General features: G+C 44.7%; 1 protein-coding gene across 2 annotated transcripts in view; it reads right to left on the minus strand.

The window, feature by feature from the left end:
* Positions 1–9,077: 9,077 nt before the first annotated feature.
* Positions 9,078–17,308, minus strand: part of TRIM44 (tripartite motif containing 44) — an 86,692-nt gene continuing 78,461 nt past the window's right edge. For both annotated transcript variants that reach the window (XM_040409272.1, XM_040409271.1), the window contains exons 5-6: positions 14,550–14,674; positions 9,078–9,534 (exon numbers count right to left, since the gene is read on the minus strand). In XM_040409272.1, the coding sequence (XP_040265206.1) occupies positions 14,587–14,674 (88 nt within the window). In that variant the 3' untranslated portion in view covers positions 9,078–9,534; positions 14,550–14,586. The remainder of the gene's footprint in view (positions 9,535–14,549; positions 14,675–17,308) is intronic.

Genomic DNA, 17,308 nt, shown 5'->3' on the forward strand with positions numbered 1-17,308 from the left:
ATAGTGAGAGCAGCTCTGGAGTATAATACAGGATGTAACTCGGGATCAGTACAGGATAAGTAATGTATGTACACAGTGACTACACCAGCAGAATAGTGAGTGCAGCTCTGGAGTATAATACAGGATGTAACTCGGGATCAGTACAGGATAAGTAATGTATGTACACAGTGACTCCACCAGCAGAATAGTGAGTGCAGCTCTGGAGTATAATACAGGGTATAACTCAGGATCAGTACAGGATAAGTAATGTAATGTATGTACACAGTGACTGCACCAGCAGAATAGTGAATAGTTTCTGTGTATATGTAAATGGTAAAATGGGGTTCAGAGGGGCACATAAACTTTAGATTGACAGATAATAAAATCTGTGGCATTTCCAGGCCAATATAAAAAGCAATTTGATCTTCTCCGATGACACCTCTCTGTCTCACCTCTTCTCCCAAGTGAAATGTGTTTACTTCATAACACCCAGATTCAGAATCACGAGGAGAAAAAATGAAACAGAAGGCTTAGGGGAATTCACTTTTATTAATGTCTAAGCCGATGTCTTTCCCTTTAATGTATATTTGTGAGATAAAATTGATTTAATAAAATGAAGGTTCAACATCTCATCCAGTTTTTATTACATTTTTCATGTGCTGAAGTATTAAAAAGCTAAAAGTGTGTCCAATGCTTACACACTGTGCAGACACGGTAACGGGGCAGCTACACTGCAATGTCTGCTGAAATGGCGCCACCTATCACAAATTTTAAAAAAGTTGCCCTGCATTTAGATGACTAATTCTTGCATGAAGCAAGATGGCGCAGCGGCTCTTACCTGTCATACACGTGAACCATTTTGTGGAGCATCGTAAGGTACAATAATGTAAATACTTAGATGCGCCCCTGTTGGAAGTTAATTGTACTATTTTAAATATAAATGTGCTACGTGCTTCAAGTGTCATATTTTCTTCTATATTTGCGCAATTGTTACATGTATACTTTGCACTTGCAGTCCTTCAAAATCTGGTTTCCTTCACAACTTTCCTTAAAGGGGATATCCCAAGACTAATGTATAAAATTTAACTCAGACATCATATAGTACATGAAAATATCTTTCTAACAATGCTAGAACCAGCCCTGTGCCTCACGTGGATCCAGAGATCTCCCCATTCATTGCTCTGCTGGATTTACAGTATATTAAGCTGGTAGCTCAAGGGGAGTGTCCTTTCTGCTGCAGCTGGGTAGGCGTATCCTTCCCGCGGCACTCTCTCCTTATCACAGCTCAGGAGGCAGTTACAGGATGGAACTGAGCATGTGCGACCATCTATGTGAGCCGGACAAAGAAATAAAAAAAAATAAAAAAACAGCAGGTGGCGCTAAACAGATACATTTTACTGAATAACTCAGTGGCTATGCAAATAGTTTAATAATATGTAATTACAAAAGTATTCAGACCCAGGTGCTACAACCCCTTTAAAGGGACTTGTTAACTATATCTTTTTTTTTTCCCAAAAGTAGCGACACTCTTAGTCACAATCAGGGCCGGTGCTACCATAAGGCAGACCAAGCGGCTGCATTAGGGCGCACCCTGCAGGCGGGCGGAAAAATGAACCTTGATTTAAATTTTTTTTTTATATCACTTACTTGTGAGTTGCGCCGCCGGCCGCCCGCCCCAGCCTGCGTGCGCCGTGCAGCCCCGGCCCTCATTCACAGAGCGGCACGGGCCCAGCAACACGGTCACGGGGTCAGGCCAGGGGGGTGTGACTGGCGAGTGGCGCAGCGGCAGCAGGGACTGGAGCTGACTGTGTCTGTGAGTCTGACTCACACACAGCCAGATTGCCGTAGCAGCAGGTGGGTAGGTGATCACTGATGAGCGCACTAGCGCCAGAGTACACGGCATAAATGTGTTTTTAATAAATTATTACACAAGCAACAATCATAAATGGAGGGGGGGGTGACCGTGACATGATGGGAGGGGGGACAATGTCTGTAGTCTGTGACATGGGGATGGGGCCAGGGCCGGCCGGGGGGGAAGATGTGCCATGGGGGGTGGGACTGAAATGCGACACAATAGGGGGTAAAGATGTGATCATGATGTGGCACGAAGGGGGTGATGTGACATGGTTTGGAGGGGGAGAAATGTGACATAGATGGAGGGGGAGAAATGGGGGGCTGATGGCTGACATGGGGGGCTGATGGCTGACATAGGGGGCTGATGGCTGACATAGGGGGCTGATGGCTGACCTGGATGGCTAATGGCTGACATGGGGGGCTCATGGCTGACATGGGGGGCTGATGGCTGACATGGGGGGCTGATGGCTGACATGGGGGTCTGATCTGAGGCATTAGGGATCTGATCTGAGGTCTGATTAACATTGGGGGTCTGATTGCTGGTCTGACCTGAGGTGTAATGGAAAATATTTTTTTCTTATTATCTTCCTCTAAAACCTAGGTGCGTCTTAGAGGGCGAAAAATATGGTCCTCAAACTAGCGATTGTCTGAAGCAGAGAGAAGATACCAGGACCACACAGAGGAGAAGCCAGCTTCTGCAGACGGGACCAGGGCCAGGTGAGCTGTGGGGGGGCACCAAAATGTAGCTTCGCTTGTGTTGGCAAAAATCCTTGCACCGGCCCTGGTCACAATGACCATATGCAACCAGGCTGGATACAATTGGAGCAAACTGTCAGCTCTAAGAAGTATTGTGTTGTGATCTGTACTTTCTTCCTGTCCTGTGTCGATTGGAGATCAGAGTGCTGGTCACATGACACAGCTGAGGATCAGAAAGGAGGTTATAACTCGCCTAGACTACTGCAACACTCTCCTCTGTGGCCTTCCATCTAGCACTCTCGCACCCCTCCAATCTATCCTCAACTCTGCTGCCCGACTAATCCACCTCTCACCCTATTACTCCTCTGCCTCTCCCCTCTGCCAATCCCTTACCTGGCTCCCCATTGCCCAGCGAATTCACTTCAAAGTACTAACAAATACATACAAGGCCGTCCATAACCTGTCCCCTCCCTACATCTCTGAGCTACTTTCCCGATACATCCCCACATGCACTCTCCGATCCTCACAAGACCTCCTTCTCTCCTCTCCTCACCTCTTCCCACAATCGACTCCAAGATGTCTCCCGTGCATCCCCCATACTCTGGAACTCGCTGCCCCAACATATCAGACTCTCACCTACAGTGATATCCTTCAAAAGAAACCTGAAAACCTACCTCTTCAGACAAGCCTACAACCAGTGACCCTGCTGCCTTTATACCGCCACGACCAACTTCACCCGCACCTACTGTGTCCTTCTCCCATACCATGTAGATTGTAAGCCCTCGCGGGCAGGGCCCTCTCTCCTCCTGTACCAGTCTGTAACTCGTCTTGTTCATGCTTAGGGCAATTGTCTGTATTATGTATGTGCACCGCTGATCATATGTACAGCGCTATGGAATGAATGGCGCTATAATAATGAATAATAATTAATAATAATAACTCACAAATACAGTCACTGGTAAGAAAAAAAAAATACTTTCACTACAGATTACATCATGTACCTTTCAACAGGTCAGAGAATAAAAAAATTTGTGGGAGTGCTACTTTAAATAGCCATGTGGCCTCCTAAAACGGCAGACCCAAGAGGAGTCCTAGCGTTGATCCTGGCGATATACCATCAATGTCTTAAAGGGGTTGTGACCAGTAACGGTCAGTTCGCAGTGTTCGTCAGCGACCCTTACCTGTGCCGCGAGCGGGTCTGAAATCAAATGCAGTCACCGGGAGCAGGCAGTTCCGAGAACAGCCGCCGGGGGCCTTCATCAGGCTGCTCTTGGAACTGCCTGCTCCCGGTGACTGCATTTGATTTCAGACCGGCTCCCGGCACACGTAAGGGCTTACCTTAGAGTCTTAGTCTACTTTACTAAAGATGGCAGCCCGCATGTGTTCGCTGGCGAACACTGCGAACTGACCATTACTGGTTGTGAGCTTTCGACAATGCTTTTTAATTCCAAGAGCTAACAAAAAAAAATAGATGATCAGAAATCGGCTGCAATCTGTGGTGAAATCTGGCAGCGAGTGTTTAACCTCCCTGCAGCGCCACCACAGGGGGGAATGAAGCATTGCCAAGGCCGAGTCCTCCAGAGGCAGATGCACTGCTCGGCGCTGTTCTGTGGATCCACACATGATGCTTTCCCGGCCTTTTGCTGTATTTCTATTATTAGTAAAAAAAAAATGAAATAAAAATCATCCCTTTACGGTAGGATTAGTGGAGCGTGAGGCTCCCGATACCTCAAGAGTGTAGAAATCACAGCAGGTTACATCAGACAGCTTCTTGTGGTATGTTCATGATGGAGCAGCAGCCCGGGCCTGTGTAATCCTGAGGTGCAGCTCGAGGACAAGCTCATTCATGTTGACTTCTGTGGGAGCGCAGAGCGCGGCTGCCCTGTGGCTGCTCTCATCAGGAGACACAACAAAGACACAGTTGTCTGCTACAAGAAACTAGAAAGACGCTTTAATTTGAAAGTGCTGATTTCTTCTTCTTTTTTTTTCTAATCACTGAGACGTCTCTGACGCGTCTCAGCCGCCTGATGAAATCTCTTTGATTACGCTTTGACAGAGCATCCGCAGTATGGGGGCTGGGGGTGGAGAAGACATGGTGAAATTTCAAAAACTCCTGTAAAATGATAACATGATAACAAAGCACCCTCTTGCCTCTAGCTGAAGCCCCTCCACCTACCCTGTGCCGTGTATAATATTTGCCTTCATATATGGTTCCACTATCTGCTACCTCTGCACCTCCTACAGCAGGGATCAGCAACGTTCGGCTCCCCAGCTGTGGTGGAAGTATGACCCCCAGCATGCACACTTGGGACTCCCATAGAAGTGAATGGAGCATGCTGGGAGTTGTAGTTTCACAACAGCTGGCGTGCCGGAGGTTGCTGACCCCCGTCCTTTAGCAATACCCCTGCTTTTAACCAACATGCTGTGAAATGCCACCAGATGAAAGTCAATGTTCAACCTTGAGTCATGACTTGGACCCAGTATTTTGGACCACTATTGGACCGCTATTTTAAAGGGGTTTTCTGGGAATTTAATATTGATGACCTATCTATTAATATGGATGAGGTTCTAAGCCCCAACACCCCACCGCTGATACGCTCCGTGGTCTCTTCTTAGGCCAGTGATGTCACGTTCAACGGTCAAATGGCCTAGACCTGTGATGGCTAACTTCCGGCACTCCAGCTGTGGTAAAACTATGACTCCCAAGATGTGCACATGCTTGGCTGTTCTCAGAACTCCATAGAAATGCATGATGGGAGTCGCAGTTTCACCACGGCTGGAGTGCCGGAGGTTAGCCATCACTTGCCTATGTGCTTGGCATGCTGTGAAGAGGCTGCAGCGCAGCGCTCACAAGAGCACCACGACCTCTTCAAATAGCTGCCGGGTATCGGAGTCCCACCAATCAGAATATCGATGACCTGTCCTGAGGATAGGTCATCAATATTGATTTCCCAGAAAACCCCTTTAAAGTGCATGTTCCTGAACAGCTCTGTGTCCTGAATGTGAAGCAAGCAGCTCTCTTTCCCCTCTCCTAGCAGGAAGTCCCACCACAAAGTCAATCCTGATTCAGCTGTACACTAATAACCTCGTCTACTCTAAGGAGAGGCCGCAATCATCTATTTAAAAAAATGCACAAAGAAATCTAATGTTTTCATGTCATCTGTGTGAATTGCTGACTACAGTGAATGAGAGGAGAATGCGCACATTCATTATTGCAAGGCCGTGATGTTTGGCCATGGGTACAAAATGTGACCCTTGCCTCCTCCCGCCCAGCTCTACCCGAAAATAAAAGGCAAGACAAAAGTCAATATTCATATTCAGTTTTATTACTGCAATGACATAAAATTCATTTTTTATTTTATTTTTGCAAGCAGCACACGTACAAAGTACAGTAACTGTTTCCAAGAGCTTCACCACGTTACATGAACTACTGTACACCCCTCCCTCAACCAGTATAGTCCAGAAAGGGGGTTACTGGTTCTCGTTGAGGAGACCCAGCAGATGTTTGGAGACTTATTTTTCAGGCAATGTTCCATGGGAAAGAACTATGCAAATGAGTATGAGTTCACCAATAATCGTGAATATGCGCTGTCCACCAGGGGGAGTGCTTCTATCGCAAATCCCAGGGCAGCTCATGAAAGGGACTCTCCAGAGCAGGGTTCAGCAACCAACGGCACTCCAGCTGTTGCGAAACTACAAATCCCAGCATGCTCTTCTGAGAAGAGCAGAACAAGCATGCATGCTGGGAGTTGTAGTTTCCAAACAGCTGGAGTGCCGTGGGTTGCCTACCCCTGGTCCAGAGCAATGTACGGCCCATAGCCGAACAGTTAAGAAGTAAGAAATCGGGGGTGCAAACATTTTGAACCAAAACTTCACCAATTGATAGCATTTACTAACATTACTATTGACTTAATGGCTCATTTATGACGCTGGTGCAGACAAAACATGGAACCAATCAGATCACTGCTTCTATTCGTTATCCGGCTCTAGAAAAATAAACAATGGAATCTGATTGGCTGCTGCACGCATCTTACTTTTAGTCTAGGCTAATTATCATAAATTAGTGCAGAATGTATAAAAATATATTGTGATATAAACTAATAGGAAAATGAGTGTCTACTACTACTGCAAGCAGGAGATGCTGTGCATTTTAAAGGGATACTAACTAGGAATGAATGTAAGAAAAACTATAGAAAAAACCCAAACCGTCTTGTAAAAATCTGTTAAATAAAAAAAAAAAGATCTGAGGCCTAGTTGGGTGGCACCGAACATCACTGGTATCCTTTATCCCAACTCTACTCCTTTTACCCAAGCCTCCTTTTTTATTTCATTTAGCATCACTTTAAATGTGTTTTCCCACCAATAACATATAAAACACATTTCGCGGAATATGTCATAAATGTCTGATGGGGTAGGGGTCCCACCTGTCCGTAGATTTGAATGGAGTGAGCCACCTCTCCTTTCAGGCATTGCCAAGATGTGTTGGCCACCATGTCTGGGTGGGCTAAAGAGTCAGTTGCCTAAGGGCTTCCACTTCCTTGAGGCCTTCACCTCCCGATTCTCTCAAGTGCTGCCTAGACACTCCCAGTTAAAAGACACGAGTGAACCCCCGCTAAAGGGCACATTTATTAAGATCGGCCCACACTGCACCCACGGTGTGAATGGGGGAAAAGTCGCAAATAGTGGCGCAACTAACCGTTGCGTCGCCACCTGCGTCTGAAATAGGCGTATTTCAGATTAGTAAATGACCCCTTAGGTTTTTATATGTGGCCTCCACCAAACTTCATAGGGTGCCCTAATGCTCCTGAAATTTCCAGAGGTGGTACTCCCAACTTATCAGATATTTATGGGACTATCTTATCTTTAAAGGGGTTCTGTGTTTTAATAAAATCCTTACATGTTGGAAGGGTCTCTTAATAATCTGGACTCCAAAAATCAGCTGTAATCTTTTAAAAACTGAAGTGTTCAATTTTCCTTCAGCGCCACCACAAGGGGAAATTAAGTATTACATGATGGCCACTCATTTCCATGGGTTGTCTGTGTAATGGCGGACAGGTCCTCCAGAGCGAGAGACACTCTTTGAATTTGCTCATTCCTTTGGCCAAGAGATGAAGTCCTGAACAGACAGAATTCATTACTAGACACCTCTTTAGGTTTGAAACGCGTATGCAGCGTTTGAGCTAAAGTCACAACTGGACGCACTGGAAAGAGAATTATAAGAATTTTTTTATATTCATCATTCCTTTTCAATGCGCAAAAAATCCCCCCAAAAAACTGCATCAAAAACTGCACGTGTGATCCCAGCCTTGAGCTTTGGCTACATCACGCGTTGGATCTCTACAGTAATCTCCTGTATCTCAAATCCCCTGAATCCGCTCGCTAACAAGTGTCGGCTATTGAAGTTTCACGCCAACGTGTATGATTATAATTCTAACTGAGGACATGAGCAGGAAACTGCCTTCAGTCTCCATAGTCCCGCCTGACACCAGCCATCTGCAGGCGTCACTCAGCGAGCGCATTGATAATAGGTGTGATATTACGCGCATGCAGAATAAACGCCGGGTATTAGTAAAGTGCTAATAGCCTCGGAGTCACGGAGAGATAGAGAGGGCTACTTACAATGTACGAGCATAGATATTGGACACACATTCATAAAAAAAAACAATGGTCGGACTTAGTCTGGAAAACGCTGATTCTTACAATGTGGACAAGACAGGGTTAATTTTTATCATATTAAAATGCACACATGCCATTGTCTTAATTAAAGAAAAAGAAAAAAATCCCCAATAATTCCTCAGTCTTTCTCTTCTATGAAACTTATGAATGGTCTATTCATTTTCTTAAAGGGGCTTTCCAATTTATGGCTACTGTTAAAGGGGTTTTTCAAGTGTTGATGACCTATCCTTAGGACAGGTCACAATATCAGATCATTGGGGTTCTGACTTCTGACCCCCCACCCCCCTCCCAATCAGTTGATAGAAGGAACCGTGACCAGGGAGGCCAGGTGAGGCGACTGCCTCAGGCGGCGAAACCTGGAGACAAGCGGGGGCGGCGGCAGGCCCATGGGAAATGAGTGCTTTCATTGGGGAAGCGCTCATTTCTCTATAGTCAACTGTATCACAGTATGCCTTTAACAGTAGGGCCTGAAGGGGGCGCCATTTCAATTTTCGCATCGGGCAGCAGAAAGGCTAGGTGCACTCCTGACCATGTCCATTTACCATGTAGTGGCCATAAAGTGAATGGAAAGCACTCCGCACTTGTGCAGACTGCTCTCCCGCACTTTTGGGGGACTGTTCTGAAGATAGGTGGAGGTCCCAGAGTTGGGACCGCTCCTATCTGACATCGGTGACATATCCTAGCGATATGCCACCAATGTCTAAGATGAGACAACCCTTTTAAGTTGTCCACTTAAATCTGAGCTTAGGAGTCATGTGGGCGGCCCTAACCAGTGACTGACAGCCATCTTTGTATGCAGTCATACAGGGTAAGCTGTCAATCACTGAATAGGTCCCTCCCACATGACTCCTAAACTCAGATTTAAATTCCTATAAGACTGTATATCAATCTGCTCAGCTCCTCCTGCTCTATAACCTGCCGCCTGCAGACTACACTGCATTTTATGGGGTCTTCTGAGATTAGAAAAACATTTCTTTGAAATGACGGCACCATTCTCCTCCATAGGGCCATGTCTGGTATTGTAGCTTAGTTCCATTCACTGCAATACCAGGCATAGCCTGTGGACAGTGGTGGAGCTGTTTCAGGAAAAAATGCTAACTTTTTATTTTAATAGCAATGAAAAAAATATATATACCAAAAAAATGTCAAAGAGTCATTCCAGCCCTTAAGAATTCACAGTTTTATACCCACGGTATTTCACAACTGGGTCTTTCATAGGCCTACTTGAATTATATACAGTCATAAAGAGTCCATGGTATGGAGGTCGAATCTTCTGGAGCAGAGAGGTTGATTCATGTGAAGTTGTCCAAGAAGAGACTCCAATTCCTCCTGAAGACAAAGAGGAGTAGTGAGATACGATGACGTTATACTCCGGTACAACATGGCACCACTGGGTAGAACACCCACCCTCAACGCCACCCACCCACTGAGCCTATTGTCTGTAACCAACGGTTTAGCAGTGGCATGTGAGAAAAACTGAGGCTCTTATTGTTTGTGTCCTAGAAGGCGGGAGGGGAGAGGAGGGTTAGGAGATAATAAGAGGACATCGCAAAGACATTTGGAGTCTGAGGCTTCAGGTCTGCATTATACGCAGCTTGAGATTAAATCAAGATCACCTTGGAGAACAAGCTAAAAGCAACGCTGTCCTAAAGAGCGGGACTCGTGCTATCGGGGAGAGGCTTTGTGAAGGACTCTTTCAGAGCTGTGAACTTGTGCCTCAAGTTTCATGATACGGCATTCATGGCGATTTTAAGTGGACAACTTTCGTTCTTTCCCAAGGCTTTGATTGATTCCTGTGGGGTATGACTGTGCCTGTGATGACCAAGTTGCTAAGGTGAAGCTGTATGATGGCCCCTTCGTAGACGCTTTGGGAAGAATAATCAATATTGGCACAAAGGAAACCTGGCTTAGCTGCCCCTAGAAACCAATTAGATTCAACCTTTTCATTTTCCAAAGGAGCTCTGAAAAGTAAAAGGTGGAATCTGATTGATTGCTATGGGCAACTAAGCCAATTATCCTTTACATTGTAGTGCCATAGAGCAAGGGTACTTTGGACTATGGACATTTGTGGACATTGCAACTATGCAAATCCATCAACCCTCTTCTTTATTGCACTTTGAAGGGTTAACATGCACTTTCTTCTGTTTATTTGCACTGTTATTACACCATAGGTGCACTGCACTGTAGAAAGGGTTAATGCATAGCCAACTAATACTGAGAGACCTTATGACCTTTTACCTATGCACAGTTTTGGAGGGGGAAAAACAGACACACTGACCTCTTGACTGTCTGGTTTAGCTCTGTTGTTTATGTCTGAAGACTTGTCTATGTCTGGAAAAACTAACCTTCGTTTCCACAGACTTGAATTGAAACTCTATACAAGTCTATGACAGACTGAAATTGTAACATTGTTTCTGTTTAGGCTGTGCTTCTCCAGATACACCCCTCCTGCTAGAAGCTTCTAGTTCAGCTAACAACTGTATAAAAGTAGCGCAGTCAGAGCTCCTAGTAGCCTATCTGCAGACTATTGTAGCAGGAGATACTCTACCAGTCCAAATGAGTTACCAGAAGAAGACACTGAGATTGGGATGCGAAGCTACAGACCCTGGGTCACCAGCCCTGTGACCAGAGAGCCAGCCGGACGACTGAGCCACAGAACCTGGACCACCAGCCTTTGGCCAGGGTACCAACCTTCTGAGAGAGAAAAAGTAACAGCTACCTCAGGCCTTTTCTCAGCACAGAACCATCTTCTGCCAGGGAGGAGACTGCAGAAGCCAGCCCAGTGCCATGCCAGTATTGTTTTGCACTTGAGTTCCTCCAGTAAAGAAGCACACTGGTTTACTGAAGACCCTGACTCTCTGGACCTATTTCCCATTGGGGTGCACCATGCCTTACCATCCCTTCCGGAGAGCAGAAGCACATGGTGACACCTTAAAAATGTCCGGGGGACCCAGCATAGCATTGGGACCTCTCCAATCCCACCCACTGCAACATCAGTTTTGATAAATCTCACCTTTTGAGTAGCACCATAGTCTATTTTCAATAAATGAGACAACTTACAGAGTAGCATGGTGTATCTTCTGTGGGATGAGCTAGCCTTCATTCCTCATGGGTATCAAAGAGCCTTGGGTGACCTTGACAATGCTGCCGTTCACCAGTGGTCCTTCCTTGGACCAATTTTTGTGGGTACTAATCAGTAGATACCAGGAACATCCCACGATACCGGCCATTTTGGAGTTGTTTAGACCCAGTCGCCTCACCATCACAATTTAGCCCTTGTGAAAGTAGCTCAGATCCTTAACGCTTGCCCATTTTTCCTGCTTCAAACAGATTAACTTCAAGAGCTCACTTTTTACTTGCTACCTAAAATATCCTACACCTTGAGAGGAGCCATTGTCATCAGACAATCAATGTTCCCCACTTCACCTGTCAGGGGCTTGTAATGTTATGGCTGATCGGTCTACATTGGAACTCCTATTATCAGTCAATGGGATCTGTCAGGTTCATTGGGATTTGTTTTGGCTCAATCATCAACTAGTGTGAATGGAACCGTATACATACTGTATACAATATACTACACTATGGTGACCTTATATAGCTATAGTCAATATACAGGTCATAGGGGTCAGTAGTCACAGTTTGCACTCAGCTCTGCAGCAGTTTACGACCAGCACATTAGGTCTTGACACTAAACATCAATTTTATTACAGAAAGTAACGAGAGACAACAAAGGATTTCAGACTTGTAATAATTAAAGCAGAGAAACCTGACATCTAATGTGAAACAAGCACCACAACTTATTGTATGAAAAAATCCCCACGAGAGCAACATAAAATCAATATCCAGCACAAACACGCCATTAAAAAACCATCAATGTGGAACACGCCGGCAACAGACTGGAAAATAATACAGGATCGGCCAGAAAATGTGGTGCTATTATATACAGTGTACACAATGAATAAGATGTGGTAAGATGTGTCCAAACTGTACGGGAAACCAGGAGTTAAAATGAGAGATGGGAAAAACAGATAAAATACATTAAAAAAAAAAGTAAAATAAAAATGATCTTTCCTGATGACTCCCTATATTAACCACACCCAGTAGTAAAAAAGGACGTGCCCACATCACATCAGCCATTAGTAGTATCATCAGAGTGACCCCCATTAGTATCATCTAAACCATAATGGAAGGAAAATATTCCACATAACCAGTCCCACAGAGTGCCCCCAATAAACAATACTGTCAGCAGAGCATCTTACATAACCAGTGCCACAGAGTGCCCCCAATAAACAATACTGTCAGCAGAGTATCTTACATATCCAGTGTCATAGAGTGCCCCAATAAACAATACTGTCAGCAGAGCATCTTACATAACCAGTGCCACAGAGTGCCCCCAATAAACAATACTGTCAGCAGAGTATCTTACATATCCAGTGTCATAGAGTGCCCCAATAAACAATACTGTCCGCACAATGCCCTAGACAACCAGTGCCCCAATAAATAATACTGTCAGTAGATTGTCCTACATAACCAGGACCACAGAATGCTGCCAATAAATAATACTGTTGGTAGAATATTCTACATAACTAATGCCATAGACTGCTCCAATAAAAAATACTGCCAGCAGAATATTCTACATAACTGGTGCCACAGAGTGCCCCCAATAAACAATACTGTCAGCAGAATATTCTGCATAACTAATGCCATAGACTGCTCCAATAAAAAATTCTGCCAGCAGAATATTCTAAATAACCGGTGTCACAGAGTGCTCCAATAAAAAAAATACTGTCAGCAGAATACTCTACATAACCGGTGTCACAGAGTGCTCCAATAAAAAAAATACTGTCAGCAGAATACTCTACATAACCGGTGCCACAGAGTGCTCCAATAAACAATACTGTCAGTAGAATACTCTACATAACCAGTGCCACAGAGTGCCCCAATAAACAATACTGTCAGCAGAATACTCTACATAACCGGTGCCACAGAGTGCTCCAATAAACAATACTGTCAGCAGAATACTCTACATAACCGGTGCCACAAAGTGCTCCAATAAACAATACTGTCAGCAGAATACTCTACATAACCGGTGTCACAGAGTGCTCCAATAAAAAAATACTGTCAGCAGAATACTCTACATAACCGGTGTCACAGAGTGCTCCAATAAAAAAAATACTGTCAGCAGAATACTCTACATAACCGGTGCCACAGAGTGCTCCAATAAACAATACTGTCAGTAGAATACTCTACATAACCAGTGCCACAGAGTGCCCCAATAAACAATACTGTCAGCAGAATACTCTACATAACCGGTGCCACAGAGTGCCCCAATAAACAATACTGTCAGCAGAATACTCTACATAACCGGTGCCACAAAGTGCTCCAATAAACAATACTGTCAGCAGAATACTCTACATAACCGATGCCACAGAGTGCCCCAATAAACAATACTGTCAGCAGAATACTCTACATAACCGGTGCCACAGAGTGCCCCAATAAACAATACTGTCAGCAGAATACTCTACATAACCGGTGCCACAGAGTGCTCCAATAAACAATACTGTCAGCAGAATACTCTACATAACCGGTGCCACAAAGTGCTCCAATAAACAATACTGTCAGCAGAATACTCTACATAACCGGTGCCACAGAGTGCTCCAATAAACAATACTGTCAGCAGAATACTCGACATAACCGGTGCCACAGAGTGCTCCAATAAACAATACTGTCAGTAGAATACTCGACATAACCGGTGCCACAGAGTGCCCCAATAAACAATACTGTCAGTAGAATACTCGACATAACCGGTGCCACAGAGTGCTCCAATAAACAATACTGTCAGCAGAATACTCGACATAACCGGTGCCACAGAGTGCCCCAATAAACAATACTGTCAGCAGAATGTTCTATAAAACCAGCGCCACAGAGTGCCCCAATAAACAATACTGTCAGCAGAAGATTTGACATAACTGGTGCAGTGTTATCAACACTAAACAATCCAACACAAGGGGGCCCAATGTATACATTGAAGTCATTACATATGTATGCAGCAAGGTCCTCCTAGGAATTTAGTTAATTAATACTATTAAGAAACGCCTGTCATGCAGTGAGGAGGAATGGAGGACTAATGAACTCTGTTCTTGTGAGCGGTGGTTCTCCCAGGGATCATACATTAATCAGCTAGCCTTTGGCTACGTGACACATGTATTTTGTGGAACAAGCCCTTTAAAAGGTGAAAGGTTCTATGTAATAATTCCTGTATATGTGATAATAACCAGCACACTGCCTGGAGAGTGAAATGATGACATCACCCATACACCTATCTTTTGTCCTCTATGTCCCACCTGATGTGTCTTCTGCATTTTGTAGCCCCCCCCCTCTTCACCATGGTCCATTGCCTGGAGGGGGGCTGTGAAATCTTGCATTAGAGCATCCTTCAGCTGCTGAGTCAGGAGCCGTCTCTTCATCCCTGAGGATTAAACACAATTCCATTACAGAGCCATTCAGGAGGGAAGGATAGAAAAATCAATGGTGATATGTATAATAACATCACAATATCACAGGGAACATCAGAACTACAGCTCTCGTAGGGCCGATCCCATTACTTTATTACAAGGTGCAGCGTGCCCCCGTCCAGGTCATGTTTACAATTTAGCTTTCTACCTTGCCAATATGGCCAGACACCTCGCCGGCCAACAACGTGAAGAACGAGATTCTGCTTAGAGTACTTGGCTCGGAAGCTGGTATTTTTTTGGGTCTTTTCAGTATAATGGCACGGGGCCAGCCTCCTGTGAAATAGCTTCCCACACAGGAGGCGTCTACTCCACTTAATTAAAGCTGTTTTGTCTAACTTGAGCTTGGGAAATGCGACTTCCCTGGATACAGAGCGATGGAGGATGACTTCATCGACTAGCCCCCACTGCAAAGTGGCATTAAGTGATTCCCCGATATCCTTCTCTAATAGGTGACCTTGTCGGTGTCCCTGAGCCTCACGGCATCCTTATACTACCCACTATCCGCTCCGTAGAGGCAGAAGGGCAGTCTGCAGACGTGGTTTTAGATGCAGATTATAAACACCATCTTTTATCTGCCTGGCGTCCGTTATTGCCCTGTTTTCCGGGAACTTCTCTATTGAGGGTCCTTCATTTTATGGGTATTGATTAAAAAAGATCACATGCAGCCCCACTGGCTTCAAAACTCAATAAAGCACAGTCTACGTCCGTATTAAGACCGTTATAATAGGAATTATGGAAATGCTTGTTAAGCTACGTAGATGACGTTTCCCAGAAACTAATTATGCATCGGCTGCCTGTAGCTTTACAGCTGCTGTGAAACTACTACTCCCAGTAGGATCAGACAGTGACAAGCAGTGGTGAACACAGCGGATCGGAGGTGGGGCATGTCGAGATACAACAGCCTGATTCTTCTTTCCTCGGACATCTGCCTTTGGACAAAAGTCAGGAGGCCCGGCACAAAGATGTGCTGAAATGTCAGGAAAAAACTTAAAGGGGTTGTCCCATGAATAATATAAAAAATTAAAATCAGACATCAGTACATGACAACCTCTTTCTAACAGAGCTAGAACCAGCCCTGCACCTCACATGGATCCAGAGATCTCCCCATTCATTGTTCTAATTGCTCTACAGCTCGGGGGGGCGTGTCCTTTAGCTGCAGCTGGTGGCAGTTGAAGGATTGAACTGAGCATGTGCGTCCATCTCAGTGAGCAGGACAGAGAGTTTAGAAAAAACAAACAAACAGCAGGTGGCGCTATACAGATTGTACATGCAATTACAAATGTATTCAGAATATTTTTCACCGGACAGCCCCTTTAGGCTTCAAGCAATTCTCCGTAAAACCGCCAGCGGCTGCACTTTTTGAGCATTGCGTCATGGCAATACGTATTGGTCTTGTCCTGCGGACATACCACAGTCACACTATACCACCGCACTATATGGTTTGCTGTACTGTGGATAAAGCTGATGGTCCTGCCCTTAAGCTACTGCCAAACAGCTGATCGGTGGGGTGCAGGGGGTCAGACCCCTGCTGATCAGATATTGATAGCTTATCTTGATGATAGGCCATCAATACAGAAGTTGACAAAAATTCCAGCAATCCGGCATCCAATAACTCAAAAATTCTAACCTTCCGGGGCAAAATAATCCAGAATTTCATAAAGAGAGCAAAAGATGGAGCCCCTTAAATACTCTTTCTCATAATTGGATTCACCTGTGTATGTAGGTCAGGGGTCACTGAGCTTACCAAGCCAATTTAAGTTCCAATAACTAGTTCTAAAGGTTTTGGAATCAATAAAATGACAACAGTGCCCAAATTTATGCACCTGCCTAATTGTGTTTAAACAATGATAGCACACTTTCTGTAAATCCAATAAACTTCATTTCACTTCTCAAATATCACTGTGTGTGTCTCCTATATATATATTTAACTGACATTTTTTATCGTAACAACCAACGATTTATACAGGAAAATCATGACGATTAACAAGGTTGCCCAAACTTTCGCATCCCACTGTATATATGTATGTAATGACCCTACCTAATGGGAATATAGGAGGACCATAAAGGATATGCTGAGAGGATATATATAGCTAAAAAATCACTGCACTATAGTCGGATATGATGTTCCGAACGGCAAAGTACTGCCTCAACAAATATAATGTGCTGGTAGAACTTATTGCTAAGGGGTGCTATATCCCGTGGGAAGTATATTATAGGAATCCCAGGATGATCAGAGGGATTAGCACACGCAGCAAGCAATTGATCTGACCAGTGACCGACGTGCCATTATAGAGCCGAGACTATGTAACAAGCAACACACCGTTTCCACACTAGGATTCGGTGCTACTTGATATTAATACTGTGTAGTAAGCCGATATTAAGCTTCTGGTATCGGCTCTAGGCAGTCTAGGTGTAGTAGCTACTTGGCTCCTGATGACGTGCATATACCAGCTGCACAGAAACGCGTAGAGCCGTAGCTCAGTGTGTTCAGACCTGCTGTTTGTTGGAGTGTATTCTATGCCAACATCAGCATTGGTCTGTGTGGTTTACTCACCTACATTGTGGTATAGAATTTGTGAGTCGGCATA

The sequence above is a fragment of the Bufo bufo genome, chromosome 10 (genome assembly GCF_905171765.1).
Source record: "Bufo bufo chromosome 10, aBufBuf1.1, whole genome shotgun sequence".
Taxonomy (NCBI): Eukaryota; Metazoa; Chordata; class Amphibia; order Anura; family Bufonidae; genus Bufo; species Bufo bufo.